Source organism: Rhinichthys klamathensis, unplaced genomic scaffold, assembly GCF_029890125.1.
Source record: "Rhinichthys klamathensis goyatoka isolate OS25496 unplaced genomic scaffold, OSU_Roscu_1.1 h1tg000616l_1, whole genome shotgun sequence".
In the NCBI taxonomy this organism is placed as follows: domain Eukaryota; kingdom Metazoa; phylum Chordata; class Actinopteri; order Cypriniformes; family Leuciscidae; genus Rhinichthys; species Rhinichthys klamathensis.
In genome coordinates this window covers 399,631-411,938 of record NW_026607068.1, presented here as the reverse complement: position 1 = coordinate 411,938, position 12,308 = coordinate 399,631, and the positions used below count along the sequence as shown (strand labels likewise).

At 37.4% G+C, this 12,308-nt stretch overlaps 1 protein-coding gene across 2 annotated transcripts in view; it reads right to left on the bottom strand.

Annotated features, from left to right (window-relative positions):
- Window positions 1–2,478: 2,478 nt before the first annotated feature.
- The window catches only part of smurf2 (SMAD specific E3 ubiquitin protein ligase 2), a 69,560-nt gene continuing 59,730 nt past the window's right edge, over window positions 2,479–12,308 (bottom strand). For both annotated transcript variants that reach the window (XM_056240844.1, XM_056240842.1), the window contains exons 13-20: window positions 12,123–12,226; window positions 8,748–8,862; window positions 8,478–8,656; window positions 7,685–7,822; window positions 7,475–7,595; window positions 7,193–7,394; window positions 3,966–4,041; window positions 2,479–3,141 (exon numbers count right to left, since the gene is read on the bottom strand). In XM_056240844.1, the coding sequence (XP_056096819.1) occupies window positions 3,042–3,141; window positions 3,966–4,041; window positions 7,193–7,394; window positions 7,475–7,595; window positions 7,685–7,822; window positions 8,478–8,656; window positions 8,748–8,862; window positions 12,123–12,226 (1,035 nt within the window). In that variant the 3' untranslated portion in view covers window positions 2,479–3,041. The remainder of the gene's footprint in view (window positions 3,142–3,965; window positions 4,042–7,192; window positions 7,395–7,474; window positions 7,596–7,684; window positions 7,823–8,477; window positions 8,657–8,747; window positions 8,863–12,122; window positions 12,227–12,308) is intronic.

The following is a 12,308-nucleotide window of genomic DNA, read 5'->3' as shown; positions in this document are numbered from 1 at the left end:
GATGGCACTTTTTTTATTAGTGAACAGTAGTTGACAATGCAAAACGTTGAATTTAACTGGCTATAGAGAGTTAAATGCTTTTAAAAAATATTTTAAACCCTGTGAAAGTCTCTTTAAGTTATAATAATAAACACAGGCATTGTCTTATTTATAAATGCTAAACTGTTGTCCTCAAAACCTATATATACATACTCCAAAGGGAACCAAAGACTTCCTCCAGGTTTAGGACAACAATCCAAACAACTCTTAGTTTTGTAGATAAATGCAAACTGGGCCTATGTTCATTTTATACTATAAAAATATAATACGGGGATAGGAACTGCAATCTAGATTGAACTGAATATGTTTTTTTTTACATGTATAATCACAAATATCTGTTCATTTGTGTTATTTCATAGCTATGATGATTTAACTAGTATTATAAAAATGTGAAAGAGGTAGGCCTAGGTGAGGTCAAACTTGTGATTGGTATCGTACACTTATGTAATAAACAAGCAGTTTATTGGGAATGCTCTCATTTTGGGTTACATTACATTGTGTAAAAGGTAAAAAGTTAAGTCTGTCTTTAGATTTGGACAAATCAAGTCAGACACCTAGAATACTTGCTAAAAGGGGAATATTCACACCTTCCCCCACGTTTCAGGATGGAGAAAAATGTCTTTCTTATTCTAATTGTGGCATCAGCCCCTTTGTTCCAAGATGGTGTTTAATAGCCCACTTTGGTGTCACAAAATGATTGTGAAGCACTATTTTGCCACAATACCAAACCTGATACTGTTGTATTTGCAATCATTCGTATTGCAGTAAGGCAATGCATCAAGGTTGTAACCCCTTTTAACACAATTTAACTCAATTACTGGAATGATTGGTTGATACCTCATAAAGGAATATTTTTTTTGCATCATTCAGACACAATCATACAGAACCAGACGGCCACAGTGATCCCATCAGGAAGGCAAGTTTAATCAGATCTAATTACACACAAAAATAAAACACTCTTACAAAAAATTATAGTGTGTGTTACATTTAGCAAATTGCACCGGTCAGCTATGAAAGTTAAAAGTGTTGCTAGTAAATCATGCTATAAAGGAACGACCCTCTCAATGTCAACAGGGCATCCAGTTCAAATGGAGGCCTATTTAACTATACAGTTAAAAAAAAAAGCTTAAAAGAAGAGAAAACGAAGAGATCTTTGTGTGTGCACCAGATTTAAATGAAATATATAATCATTCAGTCCATAAAGAGTTTGGTAAATATATATATTTTTTTGCCTATTATATACAGCCATTATATAGTGTGTGTGCAAAGTGTATTTTTTTCTTTCAAATCTAATTAAATTAAAGATAAATGACAGTCAGTGACTCACATATATGAACAATACTCTATAACTATACAAAGCACCATCTCAGAATATTTAACTGATCCATCCAGAGGCTTTTTTATTATTTTTTTCACCTTCTTTCACACTCAAATTTATAAAAAAAAGTAACAAAAGATGTATAGCTCATTTTCAGCGTATGCAAACTCTTAACAACAGTCCATGGTCATAGAGGATTGCTATAGACAGGCAGCATCTCAGAAACATTCAACAATATATATATTTATATTTATATATATATATATATAAAACTGCATTTGTTTATTTATGCAGTTTCTTTTAATAATCCTGAAGAAACAGGTTTTCAAGCTGTGCATTTCGGAGGCTTACAAAGAGCACATCAGACATGCTTTTGCTGTTTTCTGCTAGATTTACACCTAAAGCTGTTGTATTTATATAAAAGATAGAATTGTTTCTTGTTCTTTAGTACAGCGATCCTCCTTGCAGTTCGTCTCTGTAATGCTCACTGAAGGCCAGTGACATTTTTGCATGGTAAAAAGTTCAGTAAATTGGTACTACAATGGGTTAATAATAAATCACAAAAATAACAAGTGATACAGACACTCATCTCCCTTGATTTCCATGAGGGGTAAACAAATGCATTTACTTCTTTTATGAAAAAAAAAAAAAAAAAACTGTAAGAATTTAATGAGAAGGTATGAAATGGAAGACATTTCACATCTCATTAACATGCTCATACATATTCATCATATTTAAATCTTTTAAAGGGTTCAGTTGACATCCGAGACGAATTAGAATTCCATTACCAAAAAAGTTGACACCAATAATGCATATTTAAATGTTTTTCTTCACAATTTTTAGTTTTCTAAAAAAAAAAAAAAAGAAAAAAAACTTGTCAGACATTCAAAGCAAGCCAATGCCAACCTTATTGAAGCCTTTTTCATTGGGCACATCCTTTTTTGCTCTGGAAACATCGGCAACGGTTCCTGCGACGATGCCAATATATTATATCTGTATAATTTTATTCTTTTAACCTCGTCCTGTCACACCGTATAAAAATAAAGCTAGACTACCTACCTACCTACCTAAGATTTCATGTATTCGTTCGTTCACTTTCAACAAGCTTATGAGTCAGCCCAGTTCCCTGATCGAGAGGAAGGTCGTCTCGCGGCTTGCTAAAGTCCAAGCGGGCCGAACATCAGCACCCTGTGCAACAACAAAAGTTTCAAGTCCCAAATGACAAACTTTTTTTTGTTGTTGACATTGGCATCTTCCTCTCGTCTCGTCTTCGGTAAGGACAGTAGTGCTTCTACGTAAGCTTATGCCGGGACGCTTTTGTTCTGCGTGCCCTGCTAAAGTTCGGCCTCTCCTAAAGTCTAGTCTGTGAAAATGCTACATGAAATACTGTTAATATGTTGTCTTAATGCTAATAATCAAAGTATGGACTTAAAAAGAATTGAAAAAAAGAGGAAGAGGAGGTTCCAAAATAGTGAGTTAAAGAGTTACTAGCAGCTGAAAAGATTCACTGTTTTCTTCTCTTCTTTTCAAATAATGCAGAAAGATCTGTATAGCAGCATCAGGCGTTGAATGCTGCGGTGTAATCCACCCTTCCGTCGGAGCGTCCTCGTGAGGCCCTGTCGGCTGTCTGACAGGACTGTCCCGCCTGGAGAAAGGTTCCTCTGCGAGCACTGGCCGCTGCCCATCATTCCACAGCGAAGCCGCAGGTCTCCTCGATGGCCGTCAGCAGTTTGTCGTAGAGTTTATCGTGGTTCTCGTATGGAGGAATGTCGATACGGTTGAAGCTGAGGTGAAGTTGAAAAGAAACAAACGGCATTGGTGAATTAGTGAGTCTGAGTGCAGAAAATGTTAGTAGTTTGTATCAATGACATGGCGATTTATTTACTGATTATTGTATCAGGTGAAAACATTTGGTACAAGTGTTGGCACTTCCTTGCATCAGCTTCAAAATCTACAGACAGCCTATGTCAATTATCTGTTTGAAAAAATATTTTTCTATATTTATACACTACCATTTCAAAATGTTGTGGTCTATAAGATTTTTTGAAAGAAGCCTCTTAATCTCACTACGGCTGCATTTATTTGATCAAAATACAGCAAAAACAGAATACATAGTGTGAAATATTATTAAAATTGAAAATAACTTTATTCTTTTTGAATATATTTTAAAATGCAATTTATTCCTGTGATCAAAGCTGTATTTTCAGCATTACTCCAGTCTTCAGTGTCACATGATCCTTCAGAAATCATTCCAATTGATTTGGAATTGTGCTTTTGTGATTTGGATTTGCAGTTGTGTTAATTTTGTTGAGGATTCTTTGATGAATAGAAAGTTTAAAACAACATTTATTTTTTTAAAAGAAATCTTTTGTAACATTACAAACGTCTTTACTGTCACTTTTGAGCAATGCAATGTCTTTGCTGAATAAAAGTATGAATTTTTTCAAAAACATCTTACTGACTGCAAATGTTTCAATGGTAGTGTATAATACTTTAAATATTTCTACAATTTAATATAAAGGAAATATAAAAAACAAAATGATAATACAATTTTGTATACGTCTCACTGCTCTCTAAATATTGCCATTTGAAAAAGAAATGTGCTCACCAAGTGTGTGCTTTGGGCAGGTTGTTGGTGCTGGCATCAATCTGGTGAATGGTGAAGAGTCGTGGTCCAGCGGCACCTGATCATACAGCGTTTTAGTACAAACACATATGTGGGATATGTGATAACCAAGACACTTGACCATATTTCCAGGATAGACTCTTGCTCAAAACCATCTATCTATCTATCTATCTATCTATCTATCTATCTATCTATCTATCTATCTATCTATCTATCTATCTATCTATCTATCTATCTATCTATCTATCTATCTATCGTCTGTCCTTCTGCCTATCATCCATCCATCTGTCTGTCTATCTATCTATCGTCTGTCCTTCTGCCTATCATCCATCCATCTGTCTGTCTGTCTATATATCTATCTATCGTCTGTCCTTCTGCCTATCATCCATCCGTCTGTCTGTCTGTCTTTATATCTATCTATCATCTGTCCTTCTGCCTATCATCCATCCATCCGTCTGTCTGTCTATATATCTATCTATCGTCTGTCCTTCTGCCTATCATCCATCCATCTGTCTGTCTGTCTATATATCTATCTATCGTCTGTCCTTCTGCCTATCATCCATCCATCTGTCTGTCTGTCTATATATCTATCTATCGTCTGTCCTTCTGCCTATCATCCATCCATCTGTCTGTCTGTCTATATATCTATCTATCGTCTGTCCTTCTGCCTATCATCCATCCATCTCTGTCTCTCTATATATCTATCTATCGTCTGTCCTTCTGCCTATCATCCATCCATCTGTCTGTCTGTCTATATATCTATCTATCGTCTGTCCTTCTGCCTATCATCCATCCATCTGTCTGTCTGTCTATATATCTATCTATCGTCTGTCCTTCTGCCTATCATCCATCCATCCGTCTGTCTGTCTTTATATATATCTATCGTCTGTCCTTCTGCCTATCATCCATCCGTCTGTCTGTCTGTCTTTATATCTATCTATCGTCTGTCCTTCTGCCTATCATCCATCCATCTGTCTGTCTGTCTATATATCTATCTATCGTCTGTCCTTCTGCCTATCATCCATCCATCCGTCTGTCTGTCTTTATATATATCTATCGTCTGTCCTTCTGCCTATCATCCATCCATCTGTCTGTCTGTCTATATATCTATCTATCGTCTGTCCTTCTGCCTATCATCCATCCATCTGTCTGTCTGTCTATATATCTATCTATCTATCTATCTATCTATCTATCTATCTATCTATCGTCTGTCCTTCTGCCTATCATCCATCTGTCTGTCTATCTATCTATCTATCTATCTATCTATCTATCTATCTATCTATCTATCTATCTATCTATCTATCTATCTATCTATCTATCTATCTATCTATCGTCTGTCCTTCTGCCTATCATCCATCCATCTGTCTGTCTATCTATCTATCTATCGTCTGTCCTTCTGCCTATCATCCATCCATCTGTCTGTCTGTCTATATATCTATCTATCGTCTGTCCTTCTGCCTATCATCCATCCATCTGTCTGTCTGTCTATATATCTATCTATCGTCTGTCCTTCTGCCTATCATCCATCCATCTGTCTGTCTGTCTATCTATCTATCTATCTATCTATCTATCTATCTATCTATCTATCTATCTATCTATCTATCTATCTATCTATCTATCTATCTATCTATCTATCTATCTATCTATCGTCTGTCCTTCTGCCTATCATACATCCATCTGTCTGTCTGTGTATATATCTATCTATCGTCTGTCCTTCTGCCTATCATCCATCCATCTGTCTGTCTGTCTATATATCTATCTATCTATCGTCTGTCCTTCTGCCTATCATCCATCCATCTCTGTCTCTCTATATATCTATCTATCGTCTGTCCTTCTGCCTATCATCCATCCATCTGTCTGTCTGTCTATATATCTATCTATCATCTGTCCTTCTGCCTATCATCCATCCATCTGTCTGTCTGTCTATATATCTATCTATCATCTGTCCTTCTGCCTATCATCCATCCATCTGTCTGTCTGTCTATATATCTATCTATCGTCTGTCCTTCTGCCTATCATCCATCCATCTGTCTGTCTGTCTATATATCTATCTATCGTCTGTCCTTCTGCCTATCATCCATCCATCTGTCTGTCTGTCTATATATCTATCTATCGTCTGTCCTTCTGCCTATCATCCATCCATCTGTCTGTCTGTCTATATATCTATCTATCGTCTGTCCTTCTGCCTATCATCCATCCATCTGTCTGTCTGTCTATATATCTATCTATCATCTGTCCTTCTGCCTATCATCCATCCATCTGTCTGTCTGTCTATATCTATCTATCGTCTGTCCTTCTGCCTATCATCCATCCATCTGTCTGTCTGTCTATATATCTATCTATCGTCTGTCCTTCTGCCTATCATCCATCCATCTGTCTGTCTGTCTATATATCTATCTATCGTCTGTCCTTCTGCCTATCATCCATCCATCTGTCTGTCTGTCTATATATCTATCTATCGTCTGTCCTTCTGCCTATCATCCATCCATCTGTCTGTCTGTCTATATATCTATCTATCATCTGTCCTTCTGCCTATCATCCATCCATCTGTCTGTCTGTCTATATCTATCTATCATCTGTCCTTCTGCCTATCATCCATCCATCTGTCTGTCTGTCTTTATATATATCTATCGTCTGTCCTTCTGCCTATCATCCATCCATCTGTCTGTCTGTCTATATATCTATCTATCGTCTGTCCTTCTGCCTATCATCCATCCATCTGTCTGTCTGTCTATATATCTATCTAACGTCTGTCCTTCTGCCTATCATCCATCCATCCATCTATCCATCCATCTGTTTGTCTGTCTGTCTATCTGAGGGGTAGGCAAGTTCGGTCCTAGAGAACCGCTGTCCTGCAGAGTTTGGCTCCAACACTGAAAAAACCTCTCCTGCCTATAGCCTTAGTAATCCTGAAGACATTGATTAGCTTGTTCAGGTGTGTTTGATTAGGGTTGGAACTAAATTCTGCAGGACAGCGGCTCTCTAGGACCGAACTTGCCTACCCCTGGTCTATCTATCTATCTATCTATCTATCTATCTATCTATCTATCTATCTATCTATCTATCTATCTATCTATCTATCTATCTATCTATCTATCTATCTATCTATCATAAAATAGATTAGCCCATGTTATATGTATCAAATTGATGTAACTGTACACACGTCTGAGCTTCCTTTCCAGATATCCTGAATGAGAAACCTCAGGTACCTTGCAGGGCTTTGAATCCTTGCAGCGGGACTCTGGAGGAGCCGGTGACGAACTGCAGCAGTCTGGCTCTCCGCTCCTCGTCGTACGACTCCACGGCCCGCCAGAACCACTTCACGATGTTACTGTCAGGCGTGCAGTGCTTCAGACGGGTGTTAGACTTCCAGTCGTTGATATCGATCTTCCCCAGTCCACACACAATAAGCTGAAAGTAAGAGAAACACTTGAACCCTGCTCAATGTTAAGGCTGGCAATGGCAACTTTGAAGGACTGATGTTTTCATACCTCCAACTCTTTCTCATCAAACGCCTTGAGTAGATGTTGTGGGATGACCTCATTAAAGCCTTTCTGCAGGGCCAGGAACTGAGCCTCGATGCCCCTCAGGAACCGCCAGTTCACATACAGCCTGTGCAAAAACAGGCGCAAGACATTACAACTTAAAACCAGCTGCAGGGACGAGGAAGGTGTTGAAAGACAGCTCTACCCCACGCTCACCTCACATACTCCTTCTTGGTGTCCTGGGTGACGGCGATGCTCTTGCCGTTGGGTTTCAGCTCATGCTGAATGATCTCTCCGTATGCATTGTGTTCTACGCAGAACGTGTGGTCCAACACCCCCGTGATGTCATTATCTCTAAATACACACAAGAAAAAAAAGATTATTATAGACAAAATATCACAAAATGTGATCAAAACTTGTGATTACAATTATCAATTGTATTTTAAATAAAAAATAGACACTTTTCCTTGTACATTAATATGAATGAAATTGTATAAAAGTTTTTTTTTTGTCAACTCTCTATATATCTACAAGCAAATATAAATGTTTTTACTTATATTAAAAAATACCTGCATCGTAATTAATGTCTGTAAATACATCTCTAATTTTACTGTCGACCAACCACATCCCACCTCAAAAGCTGAAAATGTGTTTTGCAATACAATATGAACAAAATAAGTACATTGTATTCAACACATTTTTGACATAGGCACATTGTAGTTAAGACACCTAATATAAAGTGGGACCAACTCTCCATTGGTCCCACTTTAAGTAATTGGATTTAATGGTATATATATATATATATATATATATATATATATATATATATATAAATATATAACATACTATCATTTTATTATTACTATTATTATGAAGCATAGACATATTTTTCTCATGAATCATTCCAGGCCATGTTCTGCTGAAAATACAGCCAGAGTAATAATTGTTTTACAGTTCATCTTTGAGAGTGTATATTGTAATGGAGTATGGATGTATAAAGCACACTGACAGGATCCAAACGAGGCTGTTGTGGAGGTCTGGATCCACTGACTCCATGTCATCCAGAGTGATGGGTTTCCCGAGCAACTGCTTGTAGAAAGGCAGAGTGAAGCCTCCGTCTATATAGTGGCCGTGGAAAACAGCCATTCCCATAATCCTCCCCACAAAGTGGAAATAGGACAGATGCTCCTAAGAAAAACAAAAAAAACATAAAAGGTGAGCGTTATTTGTAAAGTGCTTGATTTCAAGGAATATCTGCTTCAGCTCCAGGTCCACTCACAGGATTAACGGCAGAGTCCGGGTTGATCTGTAGCGTGTAGATGTCGTCTCGGGAATACTGGAACAGTCCGTAGTATGGATTTAACATCTCGTGCGACAGCAAGTATAACCACTCCCTATGACACAAACACACATATTGGCACAAACTATTAATATACAGTCAAACCTAAAATTATTCAGACAGCAGATATCATTATTTTTTTACTAGTGGGTCCAGGACACTATAGTTCATTTATGTAAGTGAGAATAGCAAAATAAAGTAAACTGTGACATATTATAGGCAAAAATTATTTACTACCAGTAAAATTTATAAAAATTTGAGACCAAAAATTATTCAGACACTTTGACCTGACCGTGTTTTGCTTAAGTGTTTTTCTTTAATTGGTAAAGCGACCTTTTTACACCTATGGCTGCGTTTACACTTGGCATTAACATGTGATCACCGTGATCCGATCAAGCTGATCGGATCATTAGCCAATCAGGACATGGCGCGTTTACATTTGTTCACATTAAGTAGCCTCTGTATCTGGATAACCGATCTGATTTCTGTTTCCTGCATAATATTTGATTAAAGATCATAAAAGATGATACCAATTAAACAATGTACCAATTGCTTTCACTCACTCACTTTACTTTCCTGTCTTACTGTCTCACTTTAATCTCCAGTCTTAGATCAAAATAAGTTTTTTGAACGAAGGAATACTTCATGAGTTGATCATACAAAAATAACTGGGTTGATCATGTCAAACAAGTCACATCATCGATCATCTGGGTTTAAGGTTATAGCGTGCAATGACTATATTGACACAAATGGGAGATTGATAAACATGCTGAAACAATAAAAACATTCAACATTTAAAACATTAAAAAAATTCCGATTCCGATTATTCCTCTGCAAAGCAGCGTGCAGCTCTTCATTAAGATCTCATGACTGACTGTGATTGTACAGGCGATCGCCTCGTTCAGATAATGTTGCACAATTAAAATGAAAAATGACACACATAGTATCATTAAAGTCTAAATAAACTGTTTTAAAGATTGACGTTTATTGTAAGGTTCAAAAAAAGTTTCTTGTCTAAACTGCGTCTGGCCATTATTTTCTGACAGCCACGCGGGGACGGGGAGACTGGGCGGGGATTTATATGACGTCCACCTATGAATGCAGACACGATGGCTGGATTGCGTTTACATTACACTGAGATCCGATCACAATGCGTCCTCGACTACCTCCGAACCTGGACACGCTGATCGGATAGTGCGTTTACACTTGTCTTTTCAATGTGTATATGGACAACATCCGGATACAGGTCGCATGTTAATGCCAAGTGTAAACGCAGCCACAGACTAAACAAAATTAAGCATTGCTTGGTAAATGGTTGACCTAAATTGGCATTATCTCATTGTGTACTTAAATTTAACAGCTGACAGCTATTCAACCTAATTCATTTGTGAAACAGTCTAACAGAAGGATGGCCAAAACCAGTGAAATATCAACTGATTCGATAACTCTTGAGTTCTTGTCATATTTTATTACCATTTTCTAAACTATAGCGAATAAACTGTGATAATGTGAGAAATCTTGAAGGTGTCTGAATAAATTTTGGTTTGACTAACATGGCACACTGTAACATTGTTATACTCTAATCCTACCACTAGATGGACACACAAGATTTAAAAGTCAGAAGGAAACTGCATTCAAAACCCATTTTACTGCCATACTGTGATACATGTATTAGTTGAACAGGAAACATTCAAAAATGTATGCTGGGAGTTGATTTTACCAATCTGGAATTGATTGGATTGTGGAAAGTGATAACCGGTTGTTCATCAAAGGAAAAGGAAAGCCGTTTTGAATAATGTTCACAGATGAATAATTTACAATAAGAACAGGAACATGCATTTAGAAAGAAAACTAAAATTTTCAGATTCACACTCAGATTTAAAAGCACACTATGTAACATTCAAATTTTGTTAATAAAAAAAAAATGAGTCAATACATCATCAATCTTGGTTCACTATGGTAAGCCTATTGTTAGTGTTTATATTTAAAGGGATACTCCACTTTTTTGGAAATAGGCTCATTTTACAACTCTCCCAGAGTTAAACTGTTGAGTTTTACCGTTTTTGAATCCATTCAGCCGATCTCCGGTTCTGGCGGTACCACTTTTAGCATAGCTTAGCATACATCATTGAAGTGGACAAGACCATTAGCAGTTCTCAAACAAAAATCACCAAAGAGTTTCGATATTTTTCCTATTTAAAACTTGACTCTTCTGTAGTTACATCGTGCACTAAGACCGACGGAAAATGTAAAGTTGCGATTTTCTAGGCTAATATGGCTAGGAACTATACTCTCATTCCTGAGTAATAATCAAGAAACTTCACTGCCGTACCGTGAGAGCAGCAGGCGTAATGATATGACGCAGCGCCTGAAAATTGTTGACGGAAGGTAGCCTATTTTCAGGCGCTGCGTCATATCATTACACCTGCTGCACTCATGGTACGGCAGTGAAGTTTCTTGATTATTACGCAGGAATGAGAGTATAGTTCCTAGCCATATCAGCCTAGAAAATCGCAACTTTACATTTTCCGTCGGTCTTAGTGCACGATGTAACTACAGAAGAGTCAAGTTTTAAATAGGAAAAATATCGAAACTCTTTGGTCATTTTTTTTTTAGAAATGCTAATGGTCTTGTCCACTTCAATGATGTATGCTAAGCTATGCTAAAAGTGGTACCGCCAGAACCGGAGATCGGCTGAATGGATTCAAAAACGGTAAAACTCAACAGTTTAACTCTGGGGGAGTTGTAAAATGAGCCTATTTCCAAAAAAAGTGGAGTATCCCTTTAAGACTGGGCTGTATACGTCACTTGTCTGGTCATATCCATAAATAGAGAAAAGTTACTTTGACGCATGTGGGAGTGGTATAGGCTAATTGTCACAACAAGCGAGAAAGGTGAACATGGAGCAGCTAAATATTGAAACTCCAGGAATCACACGTAAAAAAAAAGAAGAAGAAGAGACAAACAGAGGAGAGTCTGCTGGCAAGAACGCAACAGAGTCCATAATGAAACAAGAATCAACATTGACTGAGATGGCGAGAACTGAGGGATTTGAAACGTTGTAAAAGCAACTCAGAGATGTCGGTGTTATTATAAATCAACAGGTGAGTTATGTATTTTATTGAACAGATAAATTGCCATATGTAGCTCTCTAACAGAGTTCATTTTAAAGCGCATTATCTATAGTGAAGAGTCATAAACATCACAGTCAGGCAGAGCCGAAGCACAACCAAAACAATGTTCTTTATATCTGCTTTTTAACCACTAGAGGGCCAAAAGTTAAATGAATGTTTTTGCTCCGACTCAAACTTATACCTAGCGACTCCACCATAGTCGAGACCTTCCTCTCCTCTGAACTTGACCATTAACCTCTTCCACAGGTCCTTCGGCCTCATCTTCATCACCTGCCGGTATGATTCCTAAGGAAATAGTAGAGACACAGAGTTGAAATTTATGAAGGGTTACAGAAAGGTCACAAATCTACAACTGGATTATACAGAC